This window comes from Nothobranchius furzeri, chromosome 11 (assembly GCF_043380555.1).
Source record: "Nothobranchius furzeri strain GRZ-AD chromosome 11, NfurGRZ-RIMD1, whole genome shotgun sequence".
Taxonomy (NCBI): Eukaryota; Metazoa; Chordata; class Actinopteri; order Cyprinodontiformes; family Nothobranchiidae; genus Nothobranchius; species Nothobranchius furzeri.
This window is the reverse complement of record NC_091751.1, coordinates 55,674,132-55,693,816: the sequence shown is the minus strand read 5'-3', so window position 1 is coordinate 55,693,816 and position 19,685 is coordinate 55,674,132. Positions and strand designations below refer to the sequence as shown.

Genomic DNA, 19,685 nt, shown 5'->3' with positions numbered 1-19,685 from the left:
ACTGACGTTTGGTTTATCCTAACATTCCTCCCACTTTGAATCATGCAAACTTCATGTGCCACGTCGGTAGTCATGGCAACCCAAAGGGCTAAATGCATCAAAGTGGACACTGCGTCGCTGGCTCAGTTTTCTGCTGTGGAGGTCCTTTCTGCCTCTGGATCTTAACAGAATGAATTAAAACTTGATTCCAGACTGTTTCTGCTCCCTTCTTTGATCAAAGCTGGTAACTGAGGAGCTTACAGAGAAGCGGAGGAGGAGATGGAAGTATCTTTGTGTGTCTGAAATAATGTGTGTTATCTGTATCACAACATAAAACAGTCCTGGTTAAGTGTTCAGGTGTATTTGTGTTATTTGGAGCGTGTGTGTGCATGTGTGTGTGTGTTATTTGCCCCCGTACATCCTCTCAATGTCTTCCTGATAGTGTGTCTTGAGTTCCTTGCGTTTGAGTTTGAATGCGTCGGTGACCAGCCCCGTCTCTGGTGTCCATGCTTCTGCACTCAGACGGATCTTCCTGGGAATCTCGAATCGCTCCAGTTTGCCTGGTGTGAGGAGAGCAGAATGACAGTCAGACCCCCAGAAGAGTGAGATGCCATCACACCAAACAGGTCTAACTGTTTCAACCTGAAATTGCAGCCTCTGTGATGACACGGAGCGCCTCTGTCTCTATCTGGAGATTGTTGCAGATTTCTTCCCACGAGCCCTTGATCTGCATCTTCTCCGCCAGTGCCATTAGTTGTTTGTGGTTGGGCACCACAAAGCTGATCACATAGGACTGGTCGCTAAACAGAGATGGAAGATCATAGTAAAATTCTTTCTAGAACAAAACAAATAAGCCCAAAAAGAGAAAAAGAGCAGAGTTTTACCTGTTGGCATAGGCACAGATGTTGTCTACAAGAGAGCAGTTCTTCAGAACAGCTTCCACTTTTCCCAGAGAGACGTACTCGCCTGCCTGCAGCTTCACCAGGTCTTTCTTACGGTCTGCAGGAGCAGAACACACACACTGATGAGAAACCATTTATAGCCTGCTCACACACGCACACACACACACACACACACACACACACACACACACACACACACGTTTAGATGATCCCTACCAATAATCTTGAGGCATCCATCTGGGTGGAATTCTCCGATGTCTCCAGTGCAGAACCACCTCTGGCCGTTCGCGTCCACAAAAAAGTCTTCGTGGTTCTTGCCGTTACTTTTGTAGTAACCCATCGTTACATTGGGTCCACCAATCAGAATTTCTCCACGAGGGTTTGGTGTGTCTGTGCTGTAGTAACCACCTGAGGGAGCGGGTAACTTATTTTTATTCATGGTTTTGGTGAAGACTCATTTGCTACCACACCACTTACCCTCCTCCCAGTCCTTCAGCATGATCTCAGAGCAAACCAACGGAGCACCGACCCGTCCTGTGCTGTAGTCCCAAACTGAAAATTACAGCAAAACTTCACTTGGTTCATTTAGGAGAACACAACCGAAGCATTTTCAGAATTATCCAACTCCTAATATCATTCTTTAAACAGAAACAAATAATCCTGACACAATTTTTTGTCTCCTCACTTACACTCGCTGATGGTGCCAGCTCCACAAGTCTCCGTCAGGCCGTAGCCCTGCCCCACGGGGCAACACATGCAGACGTTCATGAAGCGTTGCGTTGCAGCCGACAGCGGCGCTCCGCCAGAAAGCAGCACCCGCATGTTACCTCCCAGGAGAGCCCGCACTCGTTTGAAAACCAGACTGAAAGAGAGACCATACAGCAAGCCAAATGATCATATATTAGTAAACTGGAATCTTCAAAGCAGATATTAATAGTTGTCGTTCAAATTAACAAAATGCATATTTTCTGATATCTCAAGTGTATTTGTTAAACCGCCGTTAAGTTAAAAAAGGTCCAGAAACAATGTGACAGGATGTGTGTGTGCAGGCAGGTGTGAGGTACCTGTCACAGAGAGGAGTACTGTAGCCTTTGGAAATCTGCTCAATCTTGTAGTTGTAAGCCAACACAAAAAGTGTTTTCTGGAGCTTGCTCATCTCCTCCACTTTGGTCATTACATTTTTGTAGATTCGGTCCATGATCTCCTACAGAAACAGCAGGTGAAAGCAAGAGTCAACACTGAACATGACTGTAATCGGTTTTAATACTAAGATTGGATTTTGGTGTAGTTAAAGCAACACTAAGCCAGTTTTTAACACTTTAAGCTAATGCTTTCAAACTGGTTTCAGTGGTTCTTGAGTCAGAAACTTGAGCAAATTCACATGGGATGGCATTCTGTCGCCCTCTGCTGGTCAGAAAACACACAAAATTGTTTTGTATATTGAGTAGGTACACTACTTTTACCTTGTGGCTCATTTAGGCTAAGTTGGTGCGATTTAGCGTTAGCTCGTTGTTAGCGCTAGCTTCAGCAGGTTGTGGCAGGATTTTTTACAACACTTGTATTTCCGCTTTCAGCCAATAGGAGGAAAAAAAGGCAAATTTGTTGAGTGTTGCTTTAAAAGGCTCCATTACTAATAAAGTTAGAGGAACAGCTTTAACTCACTGGTACAGAAGCCATTAGAGTAGGTTTCAGCACACTGGTATCGCCTTTGCTGCCCTTCTTGATCTTAGAAGACTGTCAAAAGGAAATCAAAGTTGAAGTGAGTAACTGAGCAATTTCTAAATGAATTATACATTAAAATTAAGAGAATAATCAAAAAATCAGCTCACACACTGACCTGATCAGCAAGGGTCTGAGGTGAGGAATAACCGATGCGACATCCATGAGAGATGCAAACCAGTTCAGCACTGAGCTCCAAAACATGAGCTAGTGGTAGGTAGCCGATGTAGGTGTCTGTCTCACTGCCGGCACATAAAAAAAGTGAACTTCTTTCACATCCAGAGGGGACTAATAAACGGTTAGACACAATGTGGATTGTGGGAGCAGAACAGCAGTCAGACAGGAAGTGTCAGAGCAGTGAAACTGATATCTGCGTACTTGAGGTTTGGGATTCGCTCAGCCATGCCTGCAATGGCGGCAATGATGTTACCATGAGAGATCATGACACCCTTGGGAATGCCTGTGGAGCCGCTGGTGTACATGATGACGGCGATGTCCGAGGGCGCTGGTTGTCTGCGCTCGACTGCAACTGCAGGGCAAAGACAGTAAGTTCATTACTTGTAAACAAACACAAAGAAAATGTAAATATTTTTTATCTATGTCTAATGAAAGAATTTACATTTTTTTAAAGTACATTTCTTTTTTACAGAGCAGATATAGATCTTGTTAGGTAAACTCAAGAGTTTTAGTTATTTTTCACCCTTTACAGCATTTCCCCAAAAAACAAAACAAAACAAACAAAAAAAAAACACCTTGTGAAAATCATAGAAGCTTTAAAATCGCACGCCTGTTCAGCAGTTTATTCAGACAAAAAACGATTTGCTCTGTGAATCTATTTAAAATGTATGCAACTAAATTAACTGAGTAAAAATGATCATTTAATTGGCTGCAATAATGAAATTTATGAAATAATTTGTGATTTTAATCTAAGATGCTTGATCAGCTCTTTAATAATTATGCTTCATATGTTTTACCCGCTGCAATCATCTAGAAAATCATCCTTTTCCTCTCAAACCTGGCTGAAGTCACTCCTGAGCTCCGTCATGATCTGTATTCATCTTATTTTTCCATAAAAACTTGGGTCGCTGTCATCGAGGCCACAGCTTGTTTGGTAAGTGGTGATTGGCTGACTGTGTCACGCACTGCCCATCACTCTAATTACACACCAGGATGTTGGCTTCGATTTAAGCCTGAATCAGTGTACTCCAATGTTCCTGGCTAAATTAGAAACCACTTTAATCAGGATGCAAAAAATACTCACGATTATCAGGCCTGCACCCCATCTCCTTCACAGCGTCCATGCTGTGGATCGTGATGCCTTTGGGAATGTCGGACCGGTTTATGGGCTTGTTGTCCACAACGATGATGAACTGAAGCCTTGGGACTTCGCACAGGATTGCCTGGGATGGAGAGGTAGATGTGATCAAGAGACAGACAGAACAAAGAATAGCAAACATTCATAAAACAAACCAAAACAGCAATGGAGTACCTTAAGGCGGCCCTGAAGCAGGTCTTTGCTTGTGATGATGTGTGTGACTTCGGTCTCATTCAGGCCATGAGCTACGGCCTTAGGTCCAAGAGTGGCGTACAGCGTTACAACTGTTCAGTTACAGTTCAGGTGGTTAGTTTTACTTTTGAATACACAAACCTCCAAATCTGTTCCGTGAACACTTACGTGGGAAATTGTACATGAAGCAGGCTTGTGCTGCCACGACCCACTCCGCTCGGGTCTCACAGATGATGGCGATGTTACAGAAAGGCTTCTGGTTGAGGGCAGCCAGACCACTGCCGAAACACTTGGCTGCGTGGTAGGCTTCCTCATATGAGAGCCAGTTATACTTCCCAAGAATCACCTAGGCAGATCATTACAGTAATCTGGATTATACACACATAGCTAAAAGGAACACGGATGTTACTGGACTATGTAGCCTTCAGGAACAGCTTTAGTTAGCATTCATAATGAGAGCACGTTCACATTTCTGTATTAAAATGAACAATCAGAAGTGAAGCATAGGACTGTGGAAAAAGGAAGTGAGTCAATGACTCATCACATCATGTTATCACTCCTATGCAGTCAGTTACTGCCATCTACAGGACCTCTGTTGTCATTCACACTGGATAAAAACAAGATAGTAAAAAAGCAGCTGTTTACCTTTTTAAACACTTTTCCATTTGGTTGGGGTTCATCCTCCTCACTAAGTACCTCCCTGGTGCCCAGACAGTCCCTCTTTGGAAACCTCCTAGCAGCGAACTCAAACATTTTGTCCAGTGTATCCACTCCAGGGTTCACCCATATTACCAACTTCTCCTGGCAATTAGTGGCTCGGTACGGCCCCGCTGGGTGTCCGCTGATCGAGCGCGCCTTTATCCGGCGGGCTCGTTCCAAATTGGTGCCAGCCCCAGAGAAGAAGTACCACGGTATGAAGGTGATGATGGAGTAGACCCAGACTACGGAGCGGAAAACCTGCAGGAGCAGCGGGTTTATATCCTCCTTCAACTTCATCTTCAAGGATGAAGTCAACGACGGCCCGAGCCGCTCGCTAATCTGCTGCCTACGGTGCTCGTTTGGAGGGGGAGGATGTCTTTGGGAGGCGAAGCAACCTGTAAAACATGAGAATCAACATGAGACTCTATAGGAACTGCATCAGAAATGAATCAGCACGTCGTGGAACACTGCAGTAAATATAAGTAGCTGCATCCCTGTGAATGAAGACTATTCTTAGATCGGTTCTCACTCAGTCAGCACTTTTTCTCATTAGACTCCTGCTTTCTGTGCAATATAAAGTAACTATTGTGTGCGCTGGAAACAATTCAGAATGAGATTAGTAAAAGAAATAGAGCTAAAATGTTCTTATAATCAAGGAAAAAGATATTAAACTGCTGAAACAGGCACTGATTCCCTTTGGAGCTCCTCATGATTTTTATCTTGAGAGGCACTATACAACAGATTGTTTTCTTTCTTTCTTAAAAAAAACTCTCAGGGTTTCTGCAGTCAAACATTTACCGTGCACCTTCAGCAACAACATTATATCACATGCAGTAACTGCTCTAAGTGGTTTTAACCAGCAGGCTGTTAATGCTTTGAGTTGTTTGGCTTTGCTACAGAAGCGTTCAGATCACCACAGGTCATCTCCCTGAGAGCTTGGCTATTTGTAGTGCATGCTTAAGAACGGCACAAGCAACAGCGTGGCCCTGTGACCTCTGTGTGAGCAGTTATTCATTCTTGGGAGGGGTCACAAGGTCGGGACTGAGGTTAGTGAATCCAGGCCTGCTGATGGGACAGTACAGTGAAGAAGCAGTATAAGCTGAGGGAGTCGGCTGCTTTTTACCGTATGTTCAAAACTATGGAGAGAAAAAAAAACATGCACTGGTGGAGAGACAGCTGGATAATCAAATACCAGTGACCTGAGATGAGCTACGCTTTATGGCAGTGGCTCCTAAAGTTGGACTACACAGGGCATCTTGAGATGATTTCCAGAAATCAAGATACAATTAAAAACAATCGCTCCGTGTCTCTTTTTTATTTCTTTCTTTTACAAAAACTCAATTAAATGGTCATAAAGGATGTAACTGAGTACGAGCTGAAGTTTTTTTTATGCCCTGAATAATTTAGCTTTCTAAGACATCTCTGGGGTTGCATTTCTTGACCGTTGCTATTTTGCGGGACTGAAGCTGAAAAGTTAGGGAACCACTGCTTTATAAGAAGACAGCATAGAGAGCAGAACATTACGTTAGTCCAATATATAAATAACAAAAACAACAGCTTCTGACAAGCATTAAATTGTATTTTAGCTCCCAAAGAGATATCAGACTACACTGCACTCCAAGATGATGTAAAATGGCCTGTTTTTGATATAGTGACTTCTGGAGTTCTACAACCCCCCAAGGCACTTTACAGCACAAACAGTCTTTCATCTATTTACACGCTGGTGGCGGTAAACTACAATGTAGCCAGAGTTGCCTTAAAGTAAGACGGAAGTGAGACTGCCAAGCACTGGCACCACCGGTCCCTCTGACCACCACCAACAGATCTCGATCACTTTAAAATCAAAACAAAAGAAATTATAGAATGTGAAAAAAGTGGTGCTGAAGCTATTTCATTTCCCAGGCACCCATTGAAAAATCCCAATGAAGGCTTAGAAAGTTCCAACCCAGAGCCATAATTAGCATTTTCTTTCTTATTTGAACCCAATGACACAATGCCATACAGGACAAACGTGTCTCACTTGTTCTGCTGCAGCTTGTAGTTCACAACCAACTGTCAGTTTGACTAGATGAGAAAATCCAACAGTAAGGTTTCAGGTACAGCCAAGATGCTGAAATCCCACACTAGCCTAGCTTAAACACTGGCATTACAGGTTTAAGCCAGTACGGCAAACGGGCACACCTTTTCCAGGTTTTAGAGACAAAGAAGGGAAAAACAATGCATTCAACACTTGACACACAGTTAGTGACTCACAGGCTTAGAGACACTGATTTATGATCAACTATCTACCTTCATAGTAAAACTGATCCTACCAGTTTGCAATGCCTCAAAGCGGCCAAATAAGCCACATGCTTATTGTGTAACGGCTTCTTCTTTACCCAAAGATGAATGAAGTTTAGACACTAAATTTATTCTGAGATCAGAACCAATTGACTCAGTTGTTAGGAAGTTAGTTTAACTGTTATTATTTAAACCAATTTTTATGAACAGAGAATAACCACCGTAATTATTATATTATTTATTATATAAATATATATTATGATTATTTGTTGCACATGGATATATTTTCAAAAGGAACTTTTCATATGCACGAATAGTAAAAGGCCAATAATATTTTGTACAATTCTATGTATCCTAATATAATTGATCCTTTCATAAATAAGACTATGTCTACTATAGTTTGTGACTTTTATAGTAAAAGTTTATGTTTATATTTATTATGTAATACAGGATCAAGACAAACAAAACAAACCTGATTATTATTTAAATCTAACAACCTTTTACATTTTTACTTCCTGTTTTCATTCATTTTAATAATAAATACCTTTTGTGGAATTAGCTTGTTCTGCTAAGTACTATGTAGGTACATAGTAGTATATATACGCGTTTCTTACGTTACCTTGTAAACGTCGCTGATAGATACGATTAATCTTCAATAACCGTAACGACATTTTAGATATTGGAGAGTTTTTAAAAATTAAATCCACTAATTGGGGCATTTCGTCCTCGTGACCACTTTTTCTTCCACGAGACACATCAAGATTCGCTAGCTAGCGGACTGCTCTCAAAGACACTCCAGCAGCTTAGCAAAGCATCCACCATTAACAGTTTGGGAGATTTGTACAAAGAAACATGTTTACTCCCACACTATTATTCCGTTAATCAAAAGGGGGCGCACACACAAAACGCTATATAAAAATGTATGTCATAGGAAAAGCGACGTGACACACGCACCGTTTAGCAAACCGGTGGCTAAAACAACCATCTCTTCTCAACATCTGCAACGCGTCCATACCGCAACACATTCTCACCTCTTTTCTCAGCCGCTACGCCTGTGTCGCTGCGGGAAGGGCTCCGGTTTATTTATCCTTCTAATCACAGCTCTGGTACAATATTTACACAAACCATCAAGACTGGAGTTTCGTTAATAATCACAACTGTGCGTATGTAATAAAACGAATAAAAAAACGTAAATCTGTGAATTACCGGGGCACTGATGCCAGCCCGGAAGCTGCTGGAAACACGTCACAATGTTTCTGCGTCTGTGATTGGCGCATCAGAGGTGGCGCGTGCTAGAGGCAGCGGGAGCGTCAGTGGGGTTACTACCGGTCACTACAATGACGCGTTGGCCATGTGTATGTGTGATGTTGCCAAACTATTCAAGACATCTAAATGTATTTAAGTAAACTAAGAAAGAAAGAAAGAAAGAAAGAAAGAAAGAAAGAACAAACACTGAAGGACATTTGAACCTTTTGCATAGTCTACAAAAAACCTTATGTATTTTTATAAATCACTGAACACAAAACTGCAAATCCGTCAAAGCAATTTTAATGACACTTGTCAGTGCAGATGCGTCATTGAACAAAATTATGAGCACAGGGCTCAGTACATTAAAACAAAATAGGAAACACGTTAAAAACATAAATAAATAAATAAATAATAACATTAAACTGTAGTAAAGAATATTGCATTATGGAAATATATAGAATATTGGAATTTTGAGATTATATTGGACTGTGTAGCCATTGCAAAACAGACATTGTACAATAATATCAATTAGAATAGACTGTACAAATAGGGCTGGATGATACGGTCTAAAATCAATATCACTTTTGAGGAGTTTACCTTGATAACAATAAATGGACGATAAATGTCTGTAAGTGCAAAAAAAATTTGTCAACTAGATGAGGCTGTCACTTGTATTACTCTAAGTCAAGTTGTCGTATGACTCGAGGTTATATAGCTTCTTAAAGGGACATGGATGTTGGTAAAAACTATTCCAGAGTCAGACTGCAAGTTGCAGTAAGATTCATACACTGGCAAGTGACTAGCCTGTGGCGTTGATGGACTATCCTTTGTGATTCTCGATTGCAATCAAGAGGCAAAGTTGCTAAGACAGATCTTCAATTGTACAGTGACTATGAACTCTGTAACGAAGGATTGGGTATATGGGTTTGAGGTTGAATACTGGATATCAATGCACTATGATACAAAACAATGGACATGGTGTCACCATTCTGTTATATTTTATTTTCAATCTTGATTGGTGTGATTAACTCCTTTCCCGATATTAGTTTATATATGTAATTTTATTCTAGATATGTGATTTCATCTTGAGCTACTGGGATCATGTGAATTAGGGATGTGTGTGTGTGTGTGTGTGTGTGTGTGTGTGTGTGTGTGTGTGTGCGGGTATTATCTTATGTAAACAATTGTATGAAAATGTATGACACCCCAGGAAGACTAGCATCTGCATTTAGGCATAAGCTAATGAGGATCTTGATAAAGCAAAACTTTGTGATGTGCCATGAGACTCTTGTCGGGATTTGGCGCTATATAAATAAGCTGGATTGAATTGAACATGCATAAATGGGACTGCAATGATTTTTGATTGGCTATAATTATAAAGAATAAAGAAAGAAAATTATCTTTTATGTAGTGCCTCTTAAGGTAAAAATCACAAAGCGCTTCACAAAAACAATGGTTTCATTCTGCAATCATTTAGCGTCTCTTAGCTTTTTTTATGTTATCATTATTTGAATTTTTTGCTTGTTTTATTAAGAATATAGTTACCTAAAAGACTGCAGTCTAAGCCTAATTTATTTGGAGACAATGGAAACCTAGCAATGTGTAAAGGCTCTTGTGTTTCATGAGAGCTGACAGACAATCAAAAGATCCCTCATTTTTTTGTGAAACATGGGTGATTATCAGCACCATCATGCAAAATGTTCAACCTCTACCTTTGCAAATATTCCTGCAACAACCAGACAATCCATTTTCTTTAAGGTGTTCATTTAAAATAAAATAATGCATTAATTTCTTATTGAAAAGCAGTTAAAAATCATGTTGTGTGATGGAGTAGCTCCCTAATAAACACAATAATATTTCCGGAAATGAAAACCAATTACACCAAATTTTTATTCTTTAGCATAGTAAGTGATTTTCTATGTTGCATCATTATCAGACCTTGTTTATTTCTCATCAAGCAGTGTTATGTCTTTAAGTGTTGCAGGACGATTACAAAAAAGATTTAAATGTTGAAGAAGGAGCTGCAACCACTTCTATAACTCTAAGGAAGAATAGTAAACATAGAGCATTTTGTAATTAAACAAAAAGATAAAACTTATCATTTGACTGTAAAACTACAAAGATTTATTCACTACTGCCATTAAAATATAAAGCATTAAGTTTTTGAGCACAGTATTTTAAAGCAAATGGAAGATGTTTGCCTTTAAACATCTTCTGTACATTCATTTAAAATGAACCAAGAAATACACGTTTGCCTTTATATTTGAAACATGTGATAGACACCACCCCTGGTAAAGAATTTAGCACTGATGCATGCATTAGTCACACCGCTGCCGTTCATAATCAATGCAGCACGGACTTTAACTGTAGTTTGGGTCTTCTTTTCAAGAAAGATGCTCTTGGTTTAGTTCCATTGTTTTATTGAAGCATGCACCAGACTTAATTGAAACAAAACAAAATAAAAAAACCTAAATGATCCAATGAATAGTTAAACATAATCAAATTATATTATATGATCATTCCCTTTCTATTACTATAATTTTGTTTACATTTTTGTTGCCTTGCTTATTGCTTATTGACCCCAAATCAATGAACAAAACATTTTTTCACAGCTTTTTTTTTTGTTGTGGACATTAAACAGGTAAACTTTTAAAGGAGCTGGAGATTGTATCATTCACCATCACATTTGAAAAATGAAACCACAAAAGCTAATTCTGAAGATACTGGCCAATCAAAAAATGTCCTGCACTCTTAATTTTGTACACCAGATGGCGATCATTTGCAATGCTGTGGACTGCATTGTCATTAGTTTTGATGTAAATTCTTGTTTTTGTCCATATTTGTTTCATGACAAAGAAATAATGTTTTCTTTGACATCTTTGGGCAGCACAATCTAAGTGACAGAGTGAAGCTCTGTTTGACCCTTTAACCCCAAACATTGGGTTCACACCACTTGTCTCTGGAGGTTTTGCATGCGTTTTTAGGCCATATGTTTTTCCAGAAATATATGCTCAAACACACACGTTAAAAGCTTTTTACTACACGCACACACACCCAAGCTTAGACATGTTGTGCATGAGATCACGTGACCAGCTGAAGTGTGTATGGAGGGGTGATAATTGCTTTCCTCAGGGTAATATCTTTGAGGTCACAATGGGATGCTAACCATCAGAGGGCAGATGTTACAAGTAAAAGGAGCACTTTCATCTTCTTCTCTGCAAAATACGTGTCAAATCTGATAATGACACAAAGGCACACTTTGCTCCTACTTAAGGCCAGTTGCAGGAAGAGAGGAAATGGATCCTGCGAGTATCTCTTTCTGAGTTTTGACGTACGGTGGCAAAAGCCCTCATAGGATTAACCTACATCAACCAATCAACTTTGTAGAGAAGTTTCATTCTCTTGTTTTTATTTCTGCTTTATGCTTTTCAGGGTTGCAGGATAGCTGTCACCTTGCATAACAGGCACTATATAACAGATTTTCATTGTACCTATTGCATTATTTATAATTACATCACTAAAACATAAAACATACGTGTGTTTTCAAGTTGTTTTTCATTCACAGACCAGGTAGGTAAACACTTTCCTAACTCCTTGAGTCATTTAACATCCTGTTGGACTTGCAGGGAGAAGAAATAAAAGGGAGGGTGTGGAGGGGGACTGGGGCAGTTTTGTGGGGATTAAAGAGAACAAAAGGTTGCTTCTCTGTCATCAAAGAGGATCTGCTCTCAACTCATCCCCTTTTCTGTGGAGACAGCTTTTTCTTTTTTGCGAGTGGAAGAGATGGCTGCAGGGAGGAGGAAGGGTGGGAGTAAGCAGGGTGAGTTTGATGGTAGGGATGCAGATTTCAAAGTAATCTTTAACTTTAAGCCCTACAGTCCCCACGACATGAGGCCCTTGGCCCCAGACACAGTGTTGCCTATATTGCACCCCTTCGTTTCTTTTTCTTTTTTTTCCCCTCAGGCTTTTTGTCATGGTGGCATTTAAGTGGCATTAGTCACTGACCAAATGAAGGAATTCTTTTGAGGGACCAACAAGGGATGGATTTTAGCTCCAGAAACCACTGTCGCCTCCTAAAGCAACACTGGGTGGATATAAATTCCTGCTGTGACCGAGATAGAGACATCATCTTGACCGTAATACGTTGAGGCCTGCACTTCACCACATCATTGCTATCATCCACATTAAATAGTTTTAGTGGGAAATTGTGCGTTTTCAACACAATCTCAATTTTAAAAAGTGATTTAAGCAAACTTAATGATGAGATGATTTAGGACCCTATGGGAGGTCATCTGCACTTCCATTGTTTTCTGACTTTACAGCACTAATTATTTGGGCCCCCACCCAAAGTTATTCTTCATTTTGTGAACCCCAATGCCCCACAGGCCCACTTATGTGGGATCCCCGCTGACCTGATTCCCCACAGGGAGTCAGTGTAATCACTCAGAGGCAGTTATGAGTTAAACAGGTCTGGTCACGCTGAAATGATTCAACTACAGAGAATAATACATCTGACTGACACAAAATACAAAAAATCAACAGCTGTAAAACAATTTAAAAAGCTGTGCTTCACTTACAATTACTTTTACAAGTGATTAGTGAAGGGCTGCATGGTGGCGCAGTGGTTAGCACTGTTGCCTCGCAGCACGGAGGTTGCAGGTTCGAAACTTGGCTGCAGCCTTTCTGTGTGGAGTTGTGTGTTCTCCCCACGCATGCGTGGATTTCCTCCGGGCACTCCGGTTTCCCCCACAGATCACAACATGACCTATAGGTTATAAATTGTAAGTCGCTTTGGATAAAAGCGTCTGCTAAATGAATAAACATAATAAACATAAACATAATAAGATGTTTTGTGTCACTTTGGCTTGCCAAAAAAGTCAAATCCCCTGCAAAACAGTCAGGCTATGGCAATTTTACACTGGAATGCATTCTTTGTTACCATATAGTTTATTTATTTTATTGGTTATTATTATTTTTATTCTGACCAATATGTGCTGTAGAGTTGAACATTTTTGGAAAATCACAAAAAAACTTTTATGTATTGACAGAATTACTATTAGCAAATATTAGTATTCTTATTCAGTTGGTGGATCGTCAGCTCCAGAGATTCACAACATTATATGATGTCTGTCTTCAACATGTCTTTACATGTTGATTATTAATTTCCACAATTTTTCTTCAGTATTTTGATCAACTAAAGTTGTTCAAGGATGCATTCAGTCTGAGTTTTGTTTGTACTTTTCTTTAATTTTAGGAAAGTAATATGAGTTGATATTCTGCTTCAAGACCTACTGTATCTCCTTTAAAGAGGAGTCTGCAACCTTCACAAAGGAAAAAGCCTTTTTTTTATTTTTTACAATTTCTACTACAAATGTATTTTTAAAGCCTCACAATTGACACTTAAAATCGAGTAAGGCCTCAGAGATGCAGGTTGCTGCAACTATGCTTTGACAGATTTTTTTTAAATGAAACATGTCTCCAATATTTGCAGCAAAACTATTTCAATACATTTAGAAAAGGTTCTTGTTATGATGGATTGTCATTTACTCATGAAGTCATTCTTGATTCTACCATTTTTGGCACTGAAAATTATTTGTGCGTCCTCCCCTCTTGCATTTGTAAAAGCATCAATGCTCTCTCCAGCAGGCTGTTGGTTTAAATCAACACTTTCTAAAATTATTGCATTGTGTTTTATTTTTAGCAACATTAATGATAATTTTGAACCTATTTTAAAGAGACAATGTGTAGTTGTTACCATTAATCTTTGGAAATGTCAATTGAAACATTGATGAAAAAGAATAAAAAGATGCAGAGTTGTTGAAAAATACTGCCAGCTTTGTAACATATAACCATAAAAATCGTGTCTAAAATACATGGGAGTGCAGTCTCTGGGCAATGCCATATGGGGCGACGGTGGCACAGGAGTTAAGTGCTCGCCCCATAATCGGAAGGTTGCAGGTTCGAGCCCCGCTCGTTGTGTCCTTGGCAAGACACTTAACCCACGTTGCCTGCTGGTGGTGGTCGGAGGGACCGGTGGCGCCAGTGCTCGGCAGCCTCGCCCCTGTCAGTGCGCCCCAGGGCAGCTGTGGCTACATTGTAGCTCGTCCCCGTGTGTGAATGGGTGAATGACTGATTGTGTTGTAAAGCACCTTGAGGGGTTCCAGGACTCTAGAAGGCGCTATATCAAATAAAGGCCATTTACCATATTAGACACAATGGTATTTCTCAATATCAAGGAACCTCATCTAGATGCATTGGTCCTGACCCAGTTGCCTAGGAGATACGTTCTCAGGAAGGCGTGTTCCAATGTTCATGTGCTACCGAGGCTTCTGTTCTCTGTTTGTTAGCCTTGTCTTGTAGCCTGATCTTGGTGAAAAATTTCCCAGAATTCAGTATGGTATTTTCAAAAGGATGGAGGAAGGAAGGAGCTGACAGCTTCTTTTGGGCAAATTTCCAGTTTAAATATAATTAAACTAATAGTAGCTGTCAGGCTGATATCTGAAATGTTTTTAGATCCAAAGCAGTTATCTATGGTTGGTTAGTTGCTTAGTATTTGCAGCTTCCGTGGCTAGCACTTAGTAACTTGCTTACATATTTAATTTAACCAATATATACACAATTAAAAAAGTAAGACTTGTTATACATCTATGTTGAAAGTTATATGTATAAAATATAACTTTATTTTAAGGCTGTTCCATTTAACCGTTTTCTTTGACCAAGGAAGGACAATGTCCTCGTAAGCAAGCCTCCTGGCCTACCAAGACATCACTGACATTGAGAAACACCCAATGTTTCCTTATATGGAAATGCGTGAGGACAAAATGCATTTACTGATTTGTAACAAGCGGTTACAAAACTTTCAGTATTCATAAACACTGTTTTACACATTTACCTCTTCATTCACTGCCAGTGAACAGAGGGAGTCTGATGTGCTTGTCATTTAGCTGGAGGTTGAGTGATCTATACTTGAGCTAGGGATTTTTACCCTAATGGCCATCCGTTGGGTAAGGTCTTACTCAAACACAAAATACTGCTTGCTTGCAATGATTTAGTTATGTACTGCCCCCCTATCACCACTGAAAATACACATAGTCGCTTTAAGAAGTACAAATGAAAGAATGTGAATGTATATATTTTTGCATTTAAAAAAATAAAAAAAATCTAATTTTGATTGTCTGTAAAGACGACTCACTTGATGATTTTGGTCCTCAGAACCCTCAGATGCTCACCTCAACTTTGTGTTTTACTCATTTTTATTCACTATTTTTAAAATAGTAAACAGTAGAATTAGTATTTTTGTGATACTGTCAGCTCAAATGAGATGATTATCCTGAATGGTGTCACTGATCACTTATTTTCCTCTTGTCCTGATAAACTCCCCAGGTTTAGCCAGTTTTCCATAGTTGCTGGATGTTCTCACTAGATCCTGTTAGATGTGGTGGAGCTCAGATCTGGAGTTTCTGGTCGATACTCCAGCATGCACATTAACCAAGTTAGAATGAGAGAAAAGGGGGCAAGGACGCTGGCGGTGAACAGACAGATTGCGCCAACTGGGGACGCTGTGTGACTGAAGTTTTGCACAAAGATGAGGGCCACAAACAAAAGCACCACCATGGCGAGGAAGGAGAACATGGCGCACGCGCAGCCTGTAGTGAACGCGATCTGTTTGCAGTTCTCACAGCTCTGCTGGGAGGTAACGGAAGCAGCCGATTGCGCCACCTGTTTGTTTTTGTAAAGTTTCTTTGCTGCTGCGCTTTAATTAGCAGCAGTTCGGCTAGAGCGGTGTTATTGGGGAGGTTTGTGACCTTGTATTCCGGTACCGGAGTTCGGTGACGACACACCGGGCAGCCAACTCTCCATCCTCCAACTTCTCGGGAGCGCAGAACTTCCAGGCACTCCTGACAGAATGTGTGGGAGCAGCCGAGCTCTTTGGGAATGCGGCGCTCCAGGTCGAAGTCGCTGTGACAGATTTTGCACGCGTATTTATCGGAACTATGTCTTGACATATCAAACGGCGTTTTTTTCGCCACCTCTTAACTAGACGGGTTGGGAAAATGGCGTATTTCGGCGGTTCTGGCTTGCCATACAGAACCGCTTCCTTCGCTGAGCGAATCCGCCATGTTTCACGGAAACGGGATTCAGGCAGCTGACACAACATTTAAATTGATGCCCAAACCTGACCTCACTAGAAGCTGTGAAGTCAGAAGCATTTTTATTTAGTCAGTCTGGGTCGCAGTCCGACTCCACCCGCTCCGTTCAGACCTGTTGCCTAACAGACAGAATAACAAAGACAGCCGAGGCTTAGGAATTCAAATCAAAAAACCCTTTCAGATCGATCTGCTCTCGGCCACCTGGATCACGTCACATGGGCCATGAGCATGAGCTGACCCATTTAACCGTGTAATGAGAGGGTGACACCTGCGGCAGGTCTGTCCTTTTGAATTTCAGCACCACGAGCTGTGGACAGCGACAAGCAGGACATTAGAGGCGACACCTTCAGATCCGATCACCGCCCAACTTCAACTCCTAGGGTGGTGGCGTGACACAGCTAGGATCAGATTACTTTATCTGTTGACTCTGAGTACACAAATACACATATTTACTAATTAACTCTTGTTTTTGTAATGAACTGTTATTAGTTTATTTGAGAAAAATAATCAGAACATTAAATAGCAATAACATCACATTTGTTCTCACTAAAAAACGAATTCTTTGCTTTGATTTTGTAAAAACTTAATAAATAGGATCGATTTGTGCGTTTTGTCTTTTCATTGCAAATACAAATTAAGAAAATGCCAGATAGATAGATAGATAGATAGATAGATAGATAGATAGATAGATAGATAGATAGATGATAGATAGATAGATAGATAGATAGATAGATAGATAGATAGATAGATAGATAGATAGATAGATAGATAGATAGATAGATAGATAGATAGATAGATAGATAGATAGATAGATAGATAGATAGATAGATAGATAGATAGATAGATAGATAGGCATGCTCAGACTGTGCACCCTCTTGTGGCTGAAGTTATGGATGAATGTTGAACTGTGTTTAGTTCTCAGGAATCAATGTTATTCCTCAATAAATCATATTTAGGTTTAATATCAGATGTCACTAAAGAGGCGACGAATCAAAACAAACATTTTTAAAATGAATCACTGGACTGAACCTCTGACAGACAAGTTAATCAACATTAAGTGAATCAAACCAACAGTGATTGTGTTTATGTTGTATTAACCTTGATAATAATTTTGATGGATGAATATTTTTCTGAACTTATTTTTTTTTTACAAGTTTCTGTACATACTTGAACTCCCATTAATGAACAGGAGTGTTTTAAACACTTTGCTAAAATAGTTACCTTGTGGTTTTGTTATTTTAATGGGACTTTATCCTGAATGTTGAACTTCTCCAAAACAACATACAAAGGGAAAACAATGGAACGTGTTTGCATTTTATATTTTTTGACAATAAGGGTTTTAATGTTATGCAATGTAATGTTTATTTTTAATCCCTTTATTTTAAGTGTTTTTTAGCCTAGAAGTTTTCCCAGTCAGGTTGTAGTAGATAAAGAGAAAAAATAGTTCCTATAGAGTATTAAGTAAATAAGTATACTTAATGCAATCAGATTTCAGCATTTTAGAAGAGAAGCAAAAATAATAAATTAATTTAAAAAAATCCAAGAAATGTAAACAACACTAAAGTAAAGGGAGACGGTCCCACGCACTGTGTGATAGAAGATCAACAATATGTTAACAGAGATTTTTTTTCTTCAGCATGGACTGTTGATGAACTTCTGAACAAATCTTGACCAGGGGATGCGGAAGGTGTTTTCCTGTTTACTTACATATGTTGTTATGGTTAGTTTAACACTCTGTTGTTCTTAGATCAATGAACCAAAAAGTGGGGATATTTGAAAACAACATTTTAAAACGTAATCTGCAAACACAATCAAATGTTATTATTATGTTTATTTATTTAGCAGACACTTTTATCCAAAGCGACTTACAATTTATAACTTATAGGGCATGTTGTGATCTGTGGGGGAAACCGGAGCACCCGGAAGAAACCCATGCATGCATGGGGAGAGCACACAACTCCACGCAGAAAGGCCGCAGCCCAGTTTTGAACCTGCAACCTTCATGCTGCGAGGCAACAGTGCTAACCACTGCGCCACCATGATTGCATTTCTTTTCTGTGCTCTTCTCTAAATTCCGGCAGAAAGTGTCACTGGCAAATGGGATTCTCTTAAATGGTTTAAATGTGTTGGAGTAACAGGGGTATGAGTCGAGTTGTGTGTGTGTGTGTGTGTGTGTGGGTGGGGGGGTGGGGGGGTGACATCCAACTCATTGTTGTCACAACATCAGGTAACATGACTTTTCCCTCTTTACATTAATTACACTTAGAAGCAAAGAGACTGTGATTCCAGACAGATAAGAATCTCAGTAAAGGCTTGACGACATGTTCATCATGAGACCATAAACTGTTATCTGGGTGGTTTTTGTCTCCTAAATAGATGAGCGGAACTATTAATTTCACCCTGCATGCCCCATGGCCCTGCGTGCCAAATCCTCTGTTCTTCTATTTGAATCTTTTTTTTTTACCTGAGTTCACCTTACAAAGCTTTTGTCATGATAACTGCTCTCAGTTTGAACTCCCATTCAACTGTTGTGGGTCACCTTTATCAGATAAGATCAAACACACCAGAAAACACACTCATTCCTTTGACGGATTTGTCACAATAAAAATAGAAAATATTCCCTCTAAATCTGTTTCACTTTTGTGATGTGTATCTACTAACTGAAAACTAACCAAAATAAACTAAAATCAGGTGGTGTCAGTTGTTCTTGTCATTTTGTGCCCCTGAACTGAACAAGAAGTGCCTTTATTTTGGTTAAAAAATCTGTTTTTAGCACAGTCAGTTGTAATAAAGTACTCTGGACTTTAATAGCTTCTTATTAACCTTAAAACACTCAGTGCAGTATTTTACAGGGTTTGCCAATCATCAAAACCTTATTGATGCCTATAATATTCTAATGTATTTGGATTATTATTATTTTTTCATAATTTCTCCTGGCAACAGCATCAGGATTCGATGGCCAATAAATGTTAAGCCCATGCTGTTTAAGAGACAATGGCTATTTTCATGTACTCGGACCAAATAAGGCCAATGAAAATTCCAAATTGGGGTTACAGCCTGCTGGGGGCACATTGTTTTTAGATTGATGGTTGTGGTTGAGGCTCACTGGACCAGCATTTTAACCCCAATAGCTCCTATTTCAGTGGATATTTCTGGTTTTGGATTTGAAACCTGATCCGATTTGTAGATTTATCTGAACTC

The 19,685-nt window shown here is 39.7% G+C and overlaps 2 protein-coding genes across 4 annotated transcripts; both read right to left on the bottom strand.

Moving 5' to 3' along the window:
- Nucleotides 1-249: 249 nt before the first annotated feature.
- On the bottom strand, nucleotides 250-8,360 carry acsl3b (acyl-CoA synthetase long chain family member 3b). Of its 3 annotated transcripts, none has more exons than XM_015957022.3 (15): nucleotides 8,293-8,360; nucleotides 4,753-5,201; nucleotides 4,276-4,453; nucleotides 4,090-4,199; nucleotides 3,862-4,000; nucleotides 2,979-3,129; nucleotides 2,719-2,842; nucleotides 2,544-2,615; nucleotides 1,946-2,085; nucleotides 1,571-1,743; nucleotides 1,359-1,433; nucleotides 1,098-1,289; nucleotides 864-978; nucleotides 622-779; nucleotides 250-539 (listed from the first exon to the last, which is right to left on the bottom strand). In XM_015957022.3, the coding sequence occupies exons 2-15, from the start codon at nucleotides 5,101-5,103 to the stop codon at nucleotides 382-384; spliced, it is 2,136 nt and encodes a 711-aa protein (XP_015812508.3). In that variant the 5' UTR covers nucleotides 5,104-5,201; nucleotides 8,293-8,360; the 3' UTR covers nucleotides 250-381. The 3 variants fall into 3 exon arrangements, with proteins under 3 accessions (XP_015812508.3, XP_015812507.3, XP_015812505.3); XM_015957021.3 differs by lacking the exon at nucleotides 8,293-8,360 and adding an exon at nucleotides 8,118-8,255; XM_015957019.3 differs by lacking the exon at nucleotides 8,293-8,360 and adding an exon at nucleotides 8,041-8,146.
- A 7,393-nt stretch (nucleotides 8,361-15,753) lies between these two features.
- LOC129164836 (RING finger protein 228-like) lies at nucleotides 15,754-18,630 on the bottom strand. Its single transcript, XM_070541886.1, has 2 exons — nucleotides 15,932-18,630; nucleotides 15,754-15,884 (listed from the first exon to the last, which is right to left on the bottom strand). The coding sequence occupies exons 1-2, from the start codon at nucleotides 16,338-16,340 to the stop codon at nucleotides 15,754-15,756; spliced, it is 540 nt and encodes a 179-aa protein (XP_070397987.1). The 5' UTR covers nucleotides 16,341-18,630.
- Between the last annotated feature and the right edge of the window lie 1,055 nt (nucleotides 18,631-19,685).

What these genes read in the sequence shown, in the direction of transcription:
- acsl3b (XM_015957019.3), bottom strand. Translation starts at nt 8,071, where the DNA reads ATGGTTGTTTTAGCCACCGGTTTGCTAAACG. An exon ending in ATGGAAAAGTGTTTAAAAAG is followed by an intron (nt 4,454 to 4,752) that starts GTAAACAGCTGC and finishes TGATCTGCCTAG; the next exon opens with GTGATTCTTGGGAAGTATAA. An exon ending in TGCTTCAGGGCCGCCTTAAG is followed by an intron (nt 4,001 to 4,089) that starts GTACTCCATTGC and finishes TCTCCATCCCAG; the next exon opens with GCAATCCTGTGCGAAGTCCC.
- LOC129164836 (XM_070541886.1), bottom strand. Translation starts at nt 16,340, where the DNA reads ATGTCAAGACATAGTTCCGATAAATACGCGTGCAAAATCTGTCACAGC. An exon ending in GCCATGGTGGTGCTTTTGTT is followed by an intron (nt 15,885 to 15,931) that starts TGTGGCCCTCAT and finishes CAGCGTCCCCAG; the next exon opens with TTGGCGCAATCTGTCTGTTC.